Source organism: Conger conger, chromosome 4, assembly GCF_963514075.1.
Source record: "Conger conger chromosome 4, fConCon1.1, whole genome shotgun sequence".
NCBI lineage: Eukaryota > Metazoa > Chordata > Actinopteri > Anguilliformes > Congridae > Conger > Conger conger.
Genome location: NC_083763.1, coordinates 28,452,775 through 28,472,119, shown reverse-complemented (window position 1 = coordinate 28,472,119; position 19,345 = coordinate 28,452,775). Strand labels below are relative to the sequence as shown.

Genomic DNA, 19,345 nt, shown 5'->3' with positions numbered 1-19,345 from the left:
GCATGTCAAAGTCGATGCTATCCCCAGGCAGCGCTGCGCGGTGCAATATCTTCAAGGTTATGAGATTTACTGCCATTTATTGGACATGGCTTACATTATGGTTGGCCGCAAGGAGAATACATCACCGGTTATTCGCTGCTGTGCACGCAGCTCAGTCTAACCTCAAATGATGATAATAATTTAATGCGAGCAAACACAGCCAGCCAGTGTATTATGGTAAGTCAGTGAGCCCATCTCTCCTTTGACTGGGTCCATTACACTGCTGAAAAGCAGGTTTTGAAACAGCTGGTAGATGGTTGACCAGTTAAGGCCAGCGCCCAGCTCAACATTAACTGGCTATCCAGTTCAGACCAGCACCCAGCTAGCCATGGTTTGACCAGCTCAAGCTATATTTCGACCCGCTACCAGCTCAGACAAGCTATACGACCAGCTTGGCCATGTTGTTTGGCCAGCTCATACCCAGGTAGACCAGCTTATGACCAGCTCAATTTCCAAGCTGGCCAAGCTTGCATAGCTGGATTCACACAGATCCTGTTGTGCCGGGTTGATGTGTTGGGTTGGTCTGTGTTCCTTCGCGGTGACAGTGGGAGGCCAGACAGGGGACAGGAGGGAAGCCATTGTGCTGTTTCCCTGTAGGGGGAAGGTGATAATCAGGGGATTAACAACACAGCCCGCTGAGCGGGGAGAGCAGTGATTGACAGCTCGCGTTAGCGGCCAAAGGTGCCAGGGGCGACTGTAACCGCGCATGAAGCGCAGGTGTGGGCCAGCGCCAGATGACGGGCCGCGTCGAGGTGAACACGCTTCTCGCCAGATGGCTTTTAACACCCCACCCCCCCCTCCACACACGCCTGTGCATGTACACATACACCCCACAGGATGTGAACCCTACAGTTCACTAGCGCTAAGGTGCACACACTCCAATGCAATAACGCGCACGCACTCTCGCTCGCCCTCTGATAAGCACACGCGCTGAAATATACGCACTGCCTCCACTTTCCTTTCTGAGTCAATCTATCGCTGCATAACTCCTGACCACACCACCCCCCCCAAACCCCCCACCCATCCGTCAAGACCTCATTAACATTCATGGCATTTCTGGACAGGGACATTCTCTCTCTCTCTGGATTGCTTACTCGAATTATCTGTTGACACTTACTGAAAGCTTGGATTAAGGCCTGCGGATTGATGAATAACAGAGACCAGGTGGAGGGCGACGGGGGACCGCGTTCTTTTCTCCTCTCTTTTTTTCCCCTGTCTTTGGAGCACTGCGTCAATTCAAAGCAACTGCAATACGCTGGCGCAGCGCTTCTTCTGAGGCACGGCGCCGAGCCGTCCTCTATTGTTTTTCTCCTTGTCTTTCGGTGGCTTGTCTTGTATACTGAGGCAAAACTCTTGTCCCTGCAGGTAAACCGGTGATGATAATTACAGAGTACATGGAGAACGGGTCCTTGGATACCTTCTTAAAGGTGAGTCAAGAGGGGGGGGGGGGGGGTAGGGGTGAGAGATGTCTGCTGCTTCAGTGGCAGTGAACACCAGGCTGAAGTGTAAGGGTGGATATAAAATGGAGGCTATCAAACAACAGAACAAACGCTGCTTGGATCTACATTAATTGCATTTGGCAGACGCTCTTATCCAGAGTGGCATACAGTTGTTTAGAGTAAGCAGGAGACAATCCTCCCTGGGCCCAACAGCTGTGCAGATCTTATTGTGGCTACACCAGGATTCGAACCACCGACCTTGCGGGTCTCAGTCATGTACATTAACCACTACGCTACAGGCTACCCAAATAATTTAATGCGAGCAAACACAGCCAGCCAGTGTATTATGGTAAGTCAGTGAGCCCATCTCTCCTTTGACTGGGTCTTGTACAAAGAAGGTTTTGACAAATCTAAGAACGACAGGTGCCCATTGGAAAGGCAGGTTGGCTAACATAAAACAACAATCCTCGATGAAAGCCGCGTTTAATAAGCCAAAGCTAAGAAATGGATAAGAAACCTTTATTAAATGGGCCAAAAAAAAGACAAGCACGTATTGACGCCAGGTCTTCATCAGTTTCATGGTGGTCAAAGCAGAAAGGCTCCTCAAAGGTTGACGTAGAGACTCGGTTAAGTCTGGTGCCCCTTTTGAAAGAGCTAAAAACATTACAAAATGAAATGCGCATTGTTCGAAATGAGGCCTGCCGCGTGAAAATGCGACAGACCCTGAATAGTAATTAATGACATCACCAAAGAATTTGAGGTAGGGGGAGGTGGTGTGTTCATTCGTGTCAGTGTACTTCAATTCTTCACTCCCACACCCCCACCCCCCACCCCCCCACCCCCTTGCAATCTGCAAATGTATGACTTGTCTTGTCACTCTAAGGATGAATTGCGAATGAAATTTCATTACACCCGAGCCATTATTCTTAAGTGGACGCCTTTTAATTACAAATGCATTTGAATGCAAATGGTAAATGCACAAAGAAATAACCTTGTCTATAACTTTGCGTTTGCCAGCAGAGGACATAATGAAGCGCCATAAATATTCCTTGCCGAGCGCATAAAAATCTCATTTTATAATGCTATCAGTTTTATGGGGCGACGGCTCAGACCCTTCTCCTCAGGATACACGTGTTTAATTAGGTAACAGATCAATTAGGCATCATTCACAGCCAATACAAAGCAGCCCTGGCCCTGCCGCGACAGGACATAGTGTTGCACTGGAACAGAACAATGCGGGTAATCCTCCTGTTCATTTGAAGGGTCATCTGTCTGCACGCTTAGTTAAAAATCCATAAAAAGTGTGATGCAATCAGCATGCAACAAGTAAGAAGCGGAATTTAGAGCCTGGTGTAAATTAATAAAAATCAATTTTGATCACCCTGTATATTTGGGATAGGGACATCAGATGTGCCGCATTGCTGGGCCGCCTGTGTTTTCCTGTGCTATGCAAACCGTCAGGTTTCTCCACAGGGGTTTAGGCATGGTAACATGGTAAGTTTAGGAAATAACATTGGAATTAAAGTTCCCCAACATTGGAATTAAAATGCAGCCATTACATGCATAGCCACGTTTCCATCATGTACAATATTACATGGAAATGTACAGTCACAGAAAAGTCCATGACTGTTGGTGACAGCCTGTCTGACTGAAAGCAGGGTGTGCCCAGTCTCACAGCTCTGGTGAAGCATTGCTTGCCGGTACGAGAGTTTGACTGAGAGCAGGGCGTTTTCAGTCTCACAGCTCTGGTGAAGCATTGCTTGTCAGTTTTAAGCTTTGACCGAGAGCAGGGCGTTTTCAGCCTCACATCTGATAAAGCATCACTTGACAGTTTTAAGCACTGGACTGAGAGCAGTGCGTGTTTAGTCTCACAACTCTAATGAAGCATCCCCCCCCCCCCCTTCCCTTTTCAGAAACACGACGGCCAGTTCACGGTCATCCAGCTGGTGGGCATGTTGAGGGGCATCGCGGCCGGCATGAGCTACCTCTCGGAGATGAACTACGTTCACAGGGACCTGGCCGCGCGGAACATCCTGGTCAACAGCAACCTGGTGTGCAAGGTGTCCGACTTCGGCCTGTCCCGCGTGCTGGAGGACGACCCCGAAGCGGCCTACACCACCAGGGTAAGCCCTCTCCCTTCCCTCCCTCGCCCTCCGCTTCCTCGCCCTCCTCATTGTCCTTCCAAATCCAGAAGCCGCAGTAAAGTTTGAGGCGGAGTTCTCTTTTTGCTGATGGCTCTTTTATGCTAAACAGCTAGGTGGTCTGTTTGGGATACTGAGGATTTACTAGCGTAAAAATAAGGATAATGAGTACAGGGGGGACCCTTGGACAGAGGCTTTTGCGTCAGCGCGGTCCGTGTAACCAGTCAAGTGCTCGCTGGCTCACAGGACACATGTTTCCTGGATCCGGTCTCACAGGTTGAGAGTGTTTAGGACAGCCCAATGAGTCGCTCCAGTAAGTCTGTCAGCCCGAAAGGCAGTGCTATGTAGAGTGTGTGCCGTGATGTTGTTCCTGACTCGAGCAGACAGCACAAATCAGGACCCGCTCAGCTCCCTGTCTGTGTACATCAGGGGGTGTGTGTGTGGGGGGGTCTCCGAGCGTATATCAGAGTGTGTGTGTGTGTGTGTGTGTGTGTGTGCGTGTGCATGTGCGTGTATGTGTGTATGTGTGTGTGCTGTCTCACAACCTATATCTGAGTGTGCATGTATGTGTGTATGTGTGTGTGCTGTCTCACAACCTATATCTGAGTGTGCGTTTATGTGTGTATGTATGTGTGCTGTCTCACAACATATATCAGAGTGTGTGTATGTGTGTGTGTGTGTGTGTGTGTGTGTGCTGTCTCAGAACATATATCAGAGATTATGTGTGTGTGTATGCGGCAGTGCAAAATAGATGTGTGTATGTGTCTGTGGCTTGTGATTACCAAGTTAGGTCAAGGTTAGGTCCTTCTGGTGGTGAGCTCTAATTAATGTCCTGTCTGGAAGCTGTCTAATGCCCTCTGGAACAGGTGCACAGTGCACAGTGGACCACAGTCTGTAGCCAATCACACGTACAGAAGTTCAGTCCAGAGGTGCTGTCAGGCTGAGACGATTCCACCTCCGGATGTATTTCATGACATCATCAAGGAGGAATAAACGAGTCCTTCCCCAAACCCCCCCTCGCCTCCCCATCTCCCACCCCCACCGCCCACTGTGAGAGGGGGAGGAGCGCACAGCACCGCCGAAACTGTCTGAACTGAATTTCCAATTGCTTGTTAGGCTGCCGTCAACAGCAACTTTTGTTCCACAATGTCAGCATGTTCCTCCAGATGAGACCGAACCACCAGAGGATTGGACTTTTTACGGGGGAAGTCTGAGAGTTTTTGGGAGAGAGGTCCGTACTGTCCCGTGCGTGTGTGTACGAGTCTTTTGCTTCTAGCTGCGCAGACATACCCCAACCCCATACCCACACTTCTCCCCATTTTAACCCCCTCCCGCCCCATCCATGCCCCCTCTGTGTGTAGGGCGGTTACATTGTTCTGTCTCAGATTAAAATAGAACCCGCAGGGCAGGTAGAGGGAATCATTGTCCTCTACCTGTACTGTTCAGTTATATTATAAGCTGATGTTTTTAAGTTAGCTACAGTTGATTAGACTAAGCAGGGGACCATCCCAGCAATATTACAGTTTCCAGTCATGGACCTTATTCAGTAGACTATATGCTGCCCCATTCCTCCTCCGACCACTTTACTGCAATGTTGCAAATATGGCACGAGTGCAACGTCTGAAAGTCCTGCGCAGCAACGGTGTGGTGAAGGTCATGACCTTGACCTGTCTATTTCATTTTTTAGGGGGGGAAGATTCCTATTCGTTGGACGGCGCCAGAGGCCATCGCCTACAGGAAGTTCACCTCCGCCAGCGACGTGTGGAGCTATGGCATCGTCATGTGGGAAGTCATTTCCTACGGGGAGCGCCCTTACTGGGAGATGTCCAATCAGGACGTGAGTATAACCAGTGGCTGAGCTGCTCCTATTTACTATCACAGTGCGGTCATCGACAAAAAAAAACGACTGAACCAAAGAGGATATCAGAGCAGAAAATGCGAGCCATGCTTCCTCCCCTCTACGCCACCCACTGATTGGCTTTCCAGTGCTCCAAGCCCCTCCCGCCGCGTGTTTGAAACGGTACACGGCCACAGACGCTGCCAGGTCGCTCAACGTGACCGGGCTTCCCGTCAACGAATCTTCAAACCGTCGCCATCGACCCGCATCTGTTTTATCCCCTCCGGCACAACAGAGGAGGGCCGCCAAGGTATGACCAACGGTCGAGGAATTGTAAGTCAGGAAATAAGAAAGGCGTCCCGATTCTCGCCGAGGTAAAGCCATTAAACGAACGCCGCCAGCCAGTCATGCGGCTTGTGGCGGCTCTTTAGATTCTCGTAAATAGGGTTCAGAGTCAAAGACAGATGAGGTCCTGGCGGATTTTCCACATGCACGTCAGCCTTATCCGCTGCCCGGGGACGGCTCGGGAGGTCAAGGCCTCACGTGCGATCGAGCGAGAGGTTTCGAAACGGAACGAAACGGTAAACCGACAGCGCATAAAAGCTCATCCGCTGAGGATCCCCTGCCAGAGAGCGGCCTCTTTCTCATCCCGCCAATTGGGCCCTGTTCATCAGAACATTAAGATTACGGTCCCGGCATAAAGGTTGTTCACACAGCTGTTCTCTATTTTAGGTGGATAATGGAACTGAGGGCAGTTCAAAGGCTTCCTCTCTCCAGGCAACAGCATGTAGATTCACACAGCTTTTTTTTCCCCCACAATGATGAAGAACATGCCAGTCTCGAACGCAGATAAATGAAAGAAGGTCTGGCCCATCCACAAAAGCTACGCAAATTTGCTAACCTCTTCTTTTGAGACAAAAATACTCATACGGTTTCTCATTACTCTTTGTCAGAGTGCAAAATAAGGTATGGAAATTCAGCACTTGGTTTTGCTGGTGTGACTAACACTCTGAATCCCTTAAAACAGGTCATACTCGTCCTGTGTAGTACAGTGCGTGAAGTAGTGTAAGTGGCAACCAGACCTGGATTCAAATAGTATTTGTTTTCGATTTTTCAAGGACCAGGTGGGCGGGGTTTACTCTTTTGGGATCATTTCATTTGTACCAATACACCAGACAAGCTTACTCAAATGCAGAAATGTATTTGAATCCAAAACAAATACTATTTCAACCCAGGTCTGGTTGCAACTAGCCACTCTTAATTAAAATCAAACCAGTGCTTTGACCTGCCTGCTATATTAACTTAATTAATCCCACATCCAGTGCTCTAACCACTAATTGACACTTTATTTTCCTATCACTTCCTCTCTGTCTCCCTCTCTCTCTTTCTGTTGGCTGATGGTTGTTGTAATAGATGTGTATACGTGTCTCATTATTACAAGGGTTGTGTTCGCTTAGATGGTTTTATGGCTACTTTCGTTTGGCTATGTAAGCTGCTTATTTTCGTTCCTGCATAAGTGTATACTTTATTACTACTTACATTGTGTTTCCTGAAACGGTTTTATAGACATAATCCTTTGTCATCAGATTAATCTACAAGGCCCGTATTGAAACCGTACTTCCCTCGAGGGTCTTTCAGCGCACTAGTCCCTGGTTATGGGTATGCACTTTGTTGTACGTCGCTCTGGATAAGAGCGTCTGCCAAATGCCTATAATGTAATGTAAAGTAATATAACGTTGGCACTGGCAGGTGATAAAAGCGATCGATGAGGGGTACCGCCTGCCCGCCCCCATGGACTGTCCGGTGGTCCTGCACCAGCTGATGCTGGACTGCTGGGAGAAGGGCCGCAGCGACCGGCCCAAATTCGGACAGATCGTCTCCTCTCTGGACAAGCTCATCCGTAACCCCAGCAACCTGAGGCAGCTGGCCAACAGTTCCATCTGGTGAGTCCCCCACGAAAGGGGGGCGTTTGCGTTTGTCCTCCAAGGGCCCTTTCCATTCCATTTTTTTAATAAAGTGATTTATTATTATTTATTATTTGACATTTACAGCGCCAAATATTTGCAATATTCAACATGTTTCAAAGGTCACTTTCCGTTTCAGGTGAGCAGTGGTGTACAGAACAATACCCATTTTGAATACCTGTTTGCATTTGCTACTTTTACACAAAAAAACAAAAAGCCCCTCGTGGTGGAATAAAGCAGATCCCCTTTGCTGTTATCAGTGATGAAAAGATGAGCTGAAATGGAAGTGAGTCACATTTTTTCATTGGCAATCTGGGAAAAATAACACATTTCCCTCTGCATGTTGGGAGCATCAAATATCAGCAGGTTTATACCCGAATGGTACCTTCTTGTATACAATGAAAAATGCATTTTAATGCATTGCAATAAGCATTGTATTCATTGTATTATTTATTAACCTTTATTTTACCAGGCTAATCCCATTGAGATTAAACAAAAGTAGTTCAATCACAGAGACTCCAGAATTAATGTTTTGGGATATTTTATATTAAATTCAATTCTATTTTATTTCGATAGCGCCTTTCACAGAAGACTGTCACAAAGACGCTTTACAGAACAGCACAGAAGGCAATAAAACATATAAACTCTAAGCCCCAAGATAACGTAAGAGGTAAACGACTCCCTTATGGAAAGAGACCCTCAAACAGTGGTGAGAATGAGAATTTCCCCCTATGGGAAGAAATCTCAAGAGGAACCCGGCTATATGCGCATCCTCCGCTGGCCTATGAGTAATGAAATGTTATACAATAGAAACATTTTGGCGATAACTCCGTCACTTTAAATGACCCCTCCGGAAAGGTGGAGATGCTGTTCTTCCAGCAGGCAGTGGTGATGAGCCATCCCCCGAAATAAATGGTGACTTTAGACGCAAAAAACCATCAACGGTTGTACTAACCTGGAAAAAAACACAAACAAGTTATGTGAAATAACATTGATTTGGAGAAGAGCCCTCCCAAAGGATTATGGTTTATAGTTTGTGGTGGTCGGCCAGCTTGGCAGACGTTCCTCCGTAATCATCACGCGAGCTTAGTGCCAAAACGATAGTTAGCCACTGCTACAGGGTGTGAGGCAGATACTTCTGAAGCATCTATGAAGGCTTGCCAGCTTGGCAAATGTTCTCCCATAACCGTGATGCTTGCCATTCTGAACACTTGCAAGGCAGAAGGAAACCAATTGATGCCATGTTTACACCTTCAACACCATATACCATATACTGTAATACAGGTGTGCTCACCCCAACAACTTATATGTGCAAGAGAATGAATAGATGAAGCCATGTGATGTTGAGTGTTTATTAGTACAGGTTGTATGCATAGGGGGCGGCCTGTAGCGTAGTGGTTAAGGTAAATGACTGGGACACACAAGGTCGGTGGTTCTAATCCCGGTGTAGCCACAATAAGATCCGCACAGCCGTTGGGCCCTTGAGCAAGGCCCTTAACCCTGCGTTGCTCCAGGGGAGGATTGTCTCCCTCTTAGTCTAATCAACTGTATGTCGCTCAGGATAAGAGCGTCTGCCAAAATGCCAATAATGTAATGTAATGTAATAATGCATGCTGAGTAAACAGATGAAGACCAGAAGCCGCATTTAACCAGCAGGGCACTGAGATATGAGCTGAACCGATGCCTGCTCATTTGTGCTCCGGTTGCCGTTATGAACAGTAGTTTATTGCCTTCTGTATGGGGCCTAATGTGGAGAAATTGCACTGAATGCCTGCCGCCAAGCTGTGAATATAAGAAGGTTGCACATGACGAGCATCAAATGAATGCACAATAAATCTGCCAACAGTTGAAAGCAGGATCGGAGTTGAAACCAGGACCGGATGCAGAGAAACGCTTTGAGGAAAACAAAAACAGAGCATTTTCCCCAAGCTGAATCATAAGCCTTTAAAGCAGATTTGCCCAGACCATTTCTCATATATAGCATAGTAGTGTCAAGCAAAACAGTCATATTAGGGTTCAGTTCAGGAGCAGTTCTGATAGGGATGCACGGGATTGTCTGACAGAGACAATGGAATTCCTGAAATTGAAAGCGCAATATTTTAGCAGCCTGGAATGTGCTCTGCTCTAGCAATGAAATTTGTAATGACGGAAAGCCAGCTTATGTGTCTTACTATGGACATAATTCTTGAATTAGCTCGGCCTTTATTGATTATTCCTACTATGACTTCATTGTCAAAACGGAATAGGATTTTTTGCACTGCCATGTTGAACCCCAGAAAAGCACACGACTACTATGGGATACATTTTAAAGAAAGATGATTGATTTGTGGTTGACGGAAAATAGGATTTCTGCCGGCCACTTTCCAACAAACCACTGCCCTTGAAAGAAACCCCCAAAACCCACAGACGGAGCTGCGTCTGTGAACAGCTGAAGGGATTCTGGGTATTCTTCTTCTCCAAACTAGCTACCCTTGGCTTTTGAAATGAAATAATCAACTAGTTTGATTATTAAACAGTACAAAATGATCAATCGTCATTCCAGTATTACATAAAACCTAGACATGACCTTGTGTGACAAGCTACTTCAGCCCTACCCTGGCAGACGTTCTTTGGCACTAACTTTAACTACCAACCAAATGTTTTGTCAGTTTTGGCGTGCTGGCAAAGAGATAATAAACAACCAATTACAAAAGAGGGAAGGAGTGAGTCATCCTCCAGGACAGATCACACACAAACGGGGGATATTTTTAGGGGGGCATATTGAGATGGAAAACAGAGATGCTGAAGCCCCTCAGAAAAGCTCCAAAATCGCCCATGATACGAAAAGCTGAGAGCACTCGTGAAGTCTGTTCGGATCCTACTAAAAAACCGATATACAAAAACCTCCCATATTATTTCTGTAAATGCTTTTCCGAATGGTTTACAGTGAAATTTGTTTGGCTCACGTTTGATAAATAAGGCCCATTGTGTCTCAAGTGTGTCAATTCAGCTCTCTTCATTATTGCTGCATAATGTCCTGATGTAGATACAGCACACTTTGAAAAACAGAGCACTACAAATACATACAGTGTAACTGAATTGACTGTTTCAAGCTTTGAACAATTGCAATAATACCCTTCTTCAATGACTCTGTATTTTCTCCAGAAACTCAAACAAGATGCTTTCTCAGCATCCCCAGCTCCAGTGAGAATGGGGTCTTTGTTCATTTCAGTTGAGGCAGCAATAAGGCAGCTGTGTACTCTGACTCACACTCTAGTCATACTGCATATTCACAGGAGTACTGCATTTATTAACTTCTGAATGCACACCAGAAGTGTGTCAGATACTATTTGCTATCTACTGTTTGCTGTTTAATTTTACTCATTTTAATAGGCTTACAGTTAAGTCCGATGTAAAATGTGTGCAAGGTCAGGTGTAAAGAATACACCTATTGCATCAATGGGGCATAGAGCTACATCTGGATATAAATTCTACAGCTACTGCAGGAGAGGCTACAAAAGAAACTTTCGGACTATTATCCCACCTCTACTATTACTACTACTTCTGAATATGGCGCATCTCATTTATAGATTACAGATGGGCTGTTGAAGGTGACTTGTGGGAAAGGCTGCTTCAGTAGTCTTGAGGTCATGCAGGCATGTATGTGGGTTTCTACGTGGGCCTGAAAGGAGAGACCTGGGTCAAATATTAGTGTGGGTTTGTGAATGGGAGACATGCAATGAAGCCATCAATGCCAAGTGTTTATGAACAAGGTGTAGGTCCAATCACTAGAATCCCAGATTCATTACAGTTCAGATGAAGAAAGTTAAGCTGCACCCTGTTTGTAATGTCATGTCATCAGTTTGTGAGAGTGGAGAAGAGGGATGGCGTGATAACCTTGGAGCTCAACTACAGCCGTGTATCACTCACATATCACCCAAAACCACATCCACCCAAGGGTAGTGTACAGTATGAACGGGAGCAGCCCAAGGACAAGTCCCCTCGGCACACCTTGTGTAACCATAGCGGTACTGGATTTACAGTGGCTGATTGAGACATACTGTTGTCTGTCAGTTATGTAAGACCAGAGCCAGGTGAGAACTGTAACAGAGGCAGCATTGAAAGCTACTCTTGAACTCTCTTTCCATTAAAGAATTCTGGAACTATAACTTCATGTGCATGATAAAGTTATTGCGACAACTGGAGCGGAAAACAAGTTCATTCTACATATGATGCACTAATTTGTTTGCTAGAGGTGGATTAGAATAGACCCAAATTTGATTTAGTGAAATGGAAAACACTGGTACGATATATGGCCGCCTGTCGCTATTGTTGAGCTTTCAAAAAGCGCGGAAACAAGCCACTCTTCAGCAGAATTCTGTTATTTGTGTGAGTAGCCAAACGACTATTTAGTTGGCTTCAAATAGCTAAATAAAATACAGAAAAACCTAGATAAAAATGTCTCAAACTAGGAGTAATTGGACAAAAGAGGAGACTCTGCTGAAGTTTGATAGTGAAAAAATGCATTGGAGGTACCTTCACGCACAGCTAATACACTGTTTGTGGTTTAGCTTGACATCGTTAGGTTAACTTATCATTAGGCAAATGACACGCTTCTGCAGCACATTATTACTGTGGTAGCATATCAAGTTAATACGCTACCACCATATTCTATTATTGGAAAACCGAACAGGGGAACAGGCACTAATTCGCTACAGTTTTACATAATCTAATCCCCAGTGCCTCTCATGAGCTTTACCAAGAACATTCTGTTTAGGTTTAGTTGTGTCTTTAAGGCTCATTGATATCAATGAACCTTTGTTCTGATTGGCTGGATAGCTCTCCAACAAACTGAATGATGTCTGTGCCGAGGAAATGTAATTCTCCGTAAAATGGGACTTTTAAGGGCCCTGCATCAGAGGAAAGTAGAGAAATGACTTGAAAAAGCTAGAGGCTTTACCATTTGTCCGTTAGACTTTAAATTCAAAATTACTCTAGCACTTTAAATGCAGTACCTACCTCCTTCCATGCCTAAATATTGTGATGTTGAAAAAATGATGTTTTTGAAATTTGGAAAAAACAACTCAGTAAAGAAATACAGGTGACTCATGCTATTTTTTTTCACAAAACCCCCCACCATTTGCACTAGGTGGTACTGATCGAATTCTACTGTACGAGTACTGGCTTATTTATTTCCGGTGAGAAAAGGGAAGTTTGCCTGTTTTGGTAGTTAGGGAGCAAGCGAGAGCAAAACAAGACAAGGTTATACGTATTATTGACATTTACCGTGTACTTTTGCGTCTTCTGCAGTTTAGTTACTTAAATCGATATGGTTCAGGGATTAACCAACTGATTTCCCATCGGTAACGTTCCGTAAGAAATGACTTTGCACTCTGCATTTTTACAAACTACTTTTTTTTTTGTGTTTTGCACATTTTACTCAGTTTGCCTGTAATAGCCTATGCCTAAATGTTTCTGTTGCATATAACAAAATCTCTATAATTTAGAGATAAAGAATGTTGAAATCGATTCACTTGTGCACTTTGTTTCAAGAAAAATTTGGTTTCGTAATTTGAATAAATTAGGTCTCTGTGGGTGCAGGAATCAATGCTGCAATGTTTGACAAGCCTGACATCCACTGTAAATTATTAGGTGGTATTGAAGCTGGAGTTGGCTCTTGGGGTTGCCACTGCAGTCATTAAGAATGGTAGAATAGTATGTGAAGCGAGCAGTGTGGAGAGCGCCACTATTAGTGTGCAGGGATTGCATCCTGAGCATTCTGTGACTCCAGACGTCTGTGAGCCGAATTTCTGTGAGGCAAGGCCCTCCATCCTTATGGAGCACTGCCCAAGGGTTTACTCTGGGGAAGGATGGACAAAGTAAACTGATCTTGTTTTGACGGCAGTTAGGGCAGCCATTATGAAAGTCAGACAGTTCACACGGTGAGATGTACTAAGAGGCGTATGAGTTACAAATCGCCTGAGATAATATGCATTTGGCTTGTTCAGATTTAAGTCAGTGCATTCCAACTTAATAGCCCAATGGTCAGTGATGCCTAAATCAGCACCAGTGAACTGGGAAGTATTAATGCCAGCTGAATATACAAGGTGAAGGGTGTGCCCATGGGCGTGTGTGTGTGTGTGTGTGTGTGTGTGGGGGGGGGGACATGTTAGGTTAAGTGAAGTCAGGTCAGTTTGGTCAGCATGGATGTTAAAAAAGATTTGTAAGCAGCTCCAGCAATAGACATTCAGAGCTGGGTAGATAATGGCAAAAATCAAGGTCTAAGATTTTCAAGATATTCAAGATATTCCAAAGAGGCACTATTCTTAAGAAACTCGTAACTCATTTAAATTTAATGCTTCGTCTGTGCAGTAACAGGCTTACGCACCTTGACTACAGGAACATTAATTCTCAAGTCACTATCAGATATGGCTGGGCTGAGCAATGGGTAGTGTACAGAGATAAAAGTTGTTGTTGAAAATAAATTAACCCAAGAAAAGAGTCTTTTCTTACTCAGTGAACATTTGTTTACGCAAATTGTGACCAAAACTTTTGGTTTGGGATTATTAACAGCACAGTGTTTTCCAGAATAGTTTGAGGACTAAGACCTATTGCGTGTGAATGAGGTGTAGTCTGCCCAACAAGGGACAACACACCATCTCCTTTTGCACAAGGGCCTTTTTTTTTACATTTATTTCTCATAAAAACAGAAACATAATGAAATGTGTACACACAGGGATGACCCACCGACACCGGAACCCAGCTTCAGCACGGTGGAGGACTGGCTGGAGTCCATCAAGATGGGTCAGTACAAGGAGCACTTTTCTGGCGCGGGCTACATCACCTTGGACTCCGTGCTCTATGTCAACATCAGGTGAGAGAGATACGCACTTACAGGGTAAAAAGGCTGTCCTATTTCTGAGTAACAAGACTGGTTGACTGCAGACTGACATGCTAGAAAAACATCAGTCGGATGTACTATCACGGTGTACTATCACCAGCAAACGTTGTCAGTTAATTCAAATACTCGCCTCCCCCCTCGTATTTTCCAACACAACAGAACTGTGGATCCCTCCAAGCCCCCCTGCCAGGCTGAGGAAATGTTTTCCTTATGCTTATACTGTAATGTCCATTTACCTTTTCCCATATGGATTAAAATACATCTCCCCTAGAGTTCCTTAATGACTGTTGCTTCGGCCAGGAGTTGATGTCATCAGATGGTGTCCAAAAGTGTAAAGTGTTTTCACCTTTAACCATAACGCACCCCATTTGGGGGATCCCATACATTTTTCAAAAACAGAAAAGTTTAAACTTGAACAAGGTGCTATTTGTCTGATTTTTTTAGAACTAGAAAGGCCATTAACTTTATTTGACAAATGGCGCGTTTAAGAATTTGCTTGTTCAGGATCTCAGTATTTCATGTGGAGGACGGATCGACCAAACTAGTGTAGCTAGTCGGGGGCTACATACCTGTCCTCTGACCTCTATCATGTAGTTAGAGAAAAAGTCTTAATTTCAGCATAAATCAATCATATTGTACACTAGATATTATACAGTGAGGTCCGTGAGTATTTGGACTGGGACACAATTTTTAAGGGCTGTAATTCTGGCACATGTGCATTCGATATGGATGTACTTACCCTCAAATTAAAGCTGCAGTCTTAATTTCAGGTTTTGTACATCCATCTGGACTGAATCGTAGGAATTACAGCCCATTCGAATAGTGTCGCTGTCCAAATACTTACGGGCCTCACTGTAGATAGAGAGACATGCTTAATAAGAGTTTTGAGTAGGGGCTGCCAGTAGCTTAGTGGGAATGGTGCATGACTGGGACCCGGAAGGTTGGTGATTCAAGCCCCAGTGTAGCCATGATAAGATCCATACATCCGTTGGGCCCTTAACCCTGCATTGCTCCAAGGGGGATTGTCCCCTGCTTAGTCTAGTCAACTGTAAGTTGCCAGGTTCCAGCTAAATAACAAATTATTTATATTGATATTTATTTAATGATATTTTCTCTTTCATTCTTTCTCAGTGACTTGGGAAGGATGGGTGTGGTTCTGGCCGGGCACCAGAAGAAAATCCTCAGCAGCATACAAATCCTGCAGACACAACAAGGAAATCACATTCACGTATAACCCCCTCCCACCGTCACCATGACCCCTTTGCCCCGGCCCCTCTCCCCCAGGGAAAAGAGCCTCCATGCTTGTGTCCCGATTGTGTCTTTTTTCGCCAGCCGTCCCGCGTTCCATTCATCCGTCCATCTGTCCCTGCACGCAGATCCTCAGTAAACCCCCCGACGGGGGTAGTGACCAGGGACCGGGTGAGAGAAACGGTCACTCTGAACAAAAAAAAAAAAAACCCTAAAAAAAACAAAGACATTTACTAGTGCTGCTTGTGCAGGTTTGTGTGAAATTGTGCGTACATCATGCGTTGCTGTTTAATCTGGTTGTTTTGCTTTGGGGTTTTTCATGTTATTTACCTCAGAAGTAAGGAAATCTTGTCTGTACGGAGCAGTGTTTTTAAAGTGTGCACTGTTCGTCTGTTCAGAAGTGAAATTTCAAACTTCAAACTCTCCAAGGGACCAGATCACACGACAACCAATGGGATACAAATAACCTTATCTCATGCCTGACCTGATTACATGAGGGTGCAGATTCTTTTATTTCATTTCTTTATTTCTTCTACTACCACCCTACTTTTTCAGTTCCAAAAAGGTCAACTCATTTTCACAGGTCAGAATAAACCGCTGCTGTGTGTATATATTCACCCCATGTATGTACAGTAATACCTCCAGATACCCTTGTTTAGAGGTTGCCATGAAATAAGGATGAAAGAGGTATGTGTGGATATAAGACCCCCACAGTCAGTGACTTATAGAGTACCAAGTCTGCTCCTACAAATCCTGCCCAATCCAAACACTGTCCTCTGGTCGCAGCCAGATGGTACCCTAGCTTTCCCCTGTGCCGTAGGGAGGGGACAGGCTGGCCTGTGTTGAGAGGGAACAGAGGAAGCCAGGTTACCGAACAGAGGAAGCCAGGTTACCAAACACAGGAAGCCAGGTTACTGAACAGAGGAAGCTGGATCACCAAACAGAGGAAGCTGGGTCATCGAACAGAGGAAGCTAGGCCACCGAACAGAGGTAGCCAGGTTACCGAACAGAGGAAGCTGGGCCATCGAACAGAGGAAGCCAGTCCACCGAACAGAAGAAGCCAGGCTACCGGACAGAGGAAGCCAGATTATCGAACAGAGGACGCCAGGTTACTGAACAGAGGAAGCCAGATTATCGAACAGAGGAAGCCAGGTTACCGAACAGAAGAAGCCAGGTTACTGTACAGAGGAAGACAGGTTACTGAATAGAGGAAGCCAGATTATCGAACAGAGGAAGCCAGGTTACCGAACAGAAGAAGCCAGGTTACCGAACAGAAGAAGCCAGGTTACTGAACAGAGGAAGCCAGGTTACCGAACAGAAGAAGCCAGGTTACTGAACAGAGGAAGACAGGTTACTGAATAGAGGAAGACAGGCCACCGAACAGATGAAGCTGGGTCATCAAACAGAAGAAGGCAGGTTACCATACAGAGGAAGCTGGATCACCAAACAGAGGAAGCCAGGTTACCAAGCAGAGGAAGCCAGGTTATAGAACTGTGTCCCATTACACCAGTCAGTGGTTTTGGAGCTTCACCATCCTTCACCGACAGGCTGTCCGGCCATGGCTCCCCCTTTAACATGTGTCCCTCCCTCTCCAGCTGTGCTCCCTCCCCCCCCGCCCAAGCCTTAGGGCCCCTAGAATCGACACCACCTTTCAGCCCACTCTCGACGGCCCTGCGTGTACCTGTAGGAAATGGAGAGCGTAGCAACTGGATCAACCCTGCACTTAGTGGCAATATCTCCCCGGAATGGAATGTATGTCTCTTTGGGACAACGCACTTTGTCCCAGTGTTGCTGTCTCGTCCAGTCCACTCACTCATGGTCCCCACTCAGAAGAAGTTTCAGTGCTTCCAGGTTAAACACAGATGTGAGAGTAAACCAGGTCAAGGACATATCAAGGGAAACAAAGAACGATTTTGTATGAAGTTTATGCATCTGTGAGTGTGTTTTGGCATGCACGCATTGACGTGCGTGCATGTGTGTGGTGATTGGTTCTATATACAGAAAGGTTTGCTTGAATAATTCTTGAACATTGTCCATGGCCTGCACAGAATAGAATGTATATTTGTTGTAAAAGTGTGTGGCCTCGTGTCGTGTTCAGTTCTCCACTGTCAATTTCCTCACAGTTTTACAGACAGTTTCCGTTCTGTTGATTCCTGGAAAAAATTAAGGGAAAACGAATGGACTTCATCACATCTGAAGAGTGCAATGTGACACATAGCATATTTAATGATGCTTACTGAAGTCTTTCATAACTGAAGCAGTCTAGGAGGTTTATGTGGAGTGTGCAGCCAAGCCACATCCATCCATTTTTTTCCCCCCACCACACAATAGAGCACCATATCTTATCATGACAAAGAAGATGTTACCATACCCGACTTCAAGACTTAAAAGGAAAAAAAAAGATTGTACCATAGTGTAAAAATGTACAGTGTTGACTTAAAACTCTAGAATGTTTGTAAGTATGAACTTTTCTTTAGAACGAAGAGAAAATCTAGCTATGAATTAAGGCTAGACAACCCCCATCCCCACCCTTCCCTCCCTCCCGCCAAGCTTTGATGTTGGAGGAGCGCTGATGTGTGAATTTAGCATGGATGCTAAGCCCTGTCTGTCTGTTGAAAAATCCTGGTGATGTGTCAGACTCTCCCATTGTCCACTGTCGCATTGATTCTGACGCAATGATGTCACGGTGCCGCAGGAACTGCCATGAGACCGTTAGCATGCTAGCTGGGAGGCGATGGCGGCTGCAGTTTTCCTGAAGCGCTCGACCAACCTTCCCAACATTCGGGCGCCTCGCCGGCAAGGGAACAATATCATTACTCATATATGTGAAACCCCTAAACGTCATCACTGACTTAAAGCCCAGAGATATATACAGTGTACACTGTATATGTCCATGCATTTATGCTGACTTTGCATGAGGTTCTCCGTTCCAACCCCTAACTTGATTTGCAGGGATGCGCTGAAAGGCTGTATTATTAAAGGTTGGTTCGATAAGGAGCAGGGCACTGGTTTATTCCGAGAGGCAAAAAAAGAGTTTATGAAATATAGATATGACTATGATTTGTGTGTAAAAAAAATAAACTCCAAGCTGTAAGCTTTGCATGCTGCTCTGGGATAAGGTCGAGCATATTTCCGCTGGCTACAGCTATAGCAAGACAGCACAATCTCACCGCCATAGGTCAGAGGTCTCCTGTCTGCTCCGGGTCCCGCCATGGACTGTATTCATCGGAAAATAATGAATAAATAAGGTCGGAAAATTATCGCTCACACAAAAAAAAAATCATGATCAAGGTGTTGCTATGGTTACCTTGGCATCCTGCTCTCACACAAAAACAAAAGAGGCACTAATTCCGAATTTATACCAGAGATAAAATGAAAGGGGGAAATATCCTATTAATCAGACACATTTGAGATGATGATAATGGAGCATAATGATAATTATTATTAATTATTCATTTTTGTTGGAGAAAGCAGTGGATGCCTTATTTCTCCTGGCAGTAATGAATGTATTTATCTGGAGTATTTATATAGATAAGGCCTTCACTGCTATCTATACGCTTGGCACGTCTGCCCTCCCTTCAGCTAGTGGGTGCTAATTCATTGTGATCTCCTCTAAATTGCCAAATTACTGGAGCATAAGTGTCTATTCATACCCTTGGTTTTCCAAACAGCAGCAACAACAATGAATAATTAATTACAAAAATGCAAAATGGATGTAATGAAGAGGCACAATCAGAGCTTCTCAGGCTTTCCTGAAATTTATTCCCCAACAATTTGCATTCAGAAACGAGCTGATC

At 45.1% G+C, this 19,345-nt stretch overlaps 1 protein-coding gene across 1 annotated transcript in view; it reads left to right on the top strand.

Moving 5' to 3' along the window:
- LOC133125831 (ephrin type-A receptor 3-like) overlaps positions 1 to 19,345 on the top strand; it is a 149,368-nt gene that overhangs the window by 128,519 nt on the left and 1,504 nt on the right. Inside the window, exons 12-17 of the mRNA XM_061237500.1 lie at positions 1,405 to 1,466; positions 3,392 to 3,601; positions 5,307 to 5,456; positions 7,206 to 7,399; positions 14,136 to 14,273; positions 15,432 to 19,345. The exon at positions 15,432 to 19,345 is cut by the window's right edge and continues 1,504 nt beyond it. Of these exons, the coding sequence (XP_061093484.1) occupies positions 1,405 to 1,466; positions 3,392 to 3,601; positions 5,307 to 5,456; positions 7,206 to 7,399; positions 14,136 to 14,273; positions 15,432 to 15,534 (857 nt within the window). The 3' untranslated portion in view covers positions 15,535 to 19,345. The remainder of the gene's footprint in view (positions 1 to 1,404; positions 1,467 to 3,391; positions 3,602 to 5,306; positions 5,457 to 7,205; positions 7,400 to 14,135; positions 14,274 to 15,431) is intronic.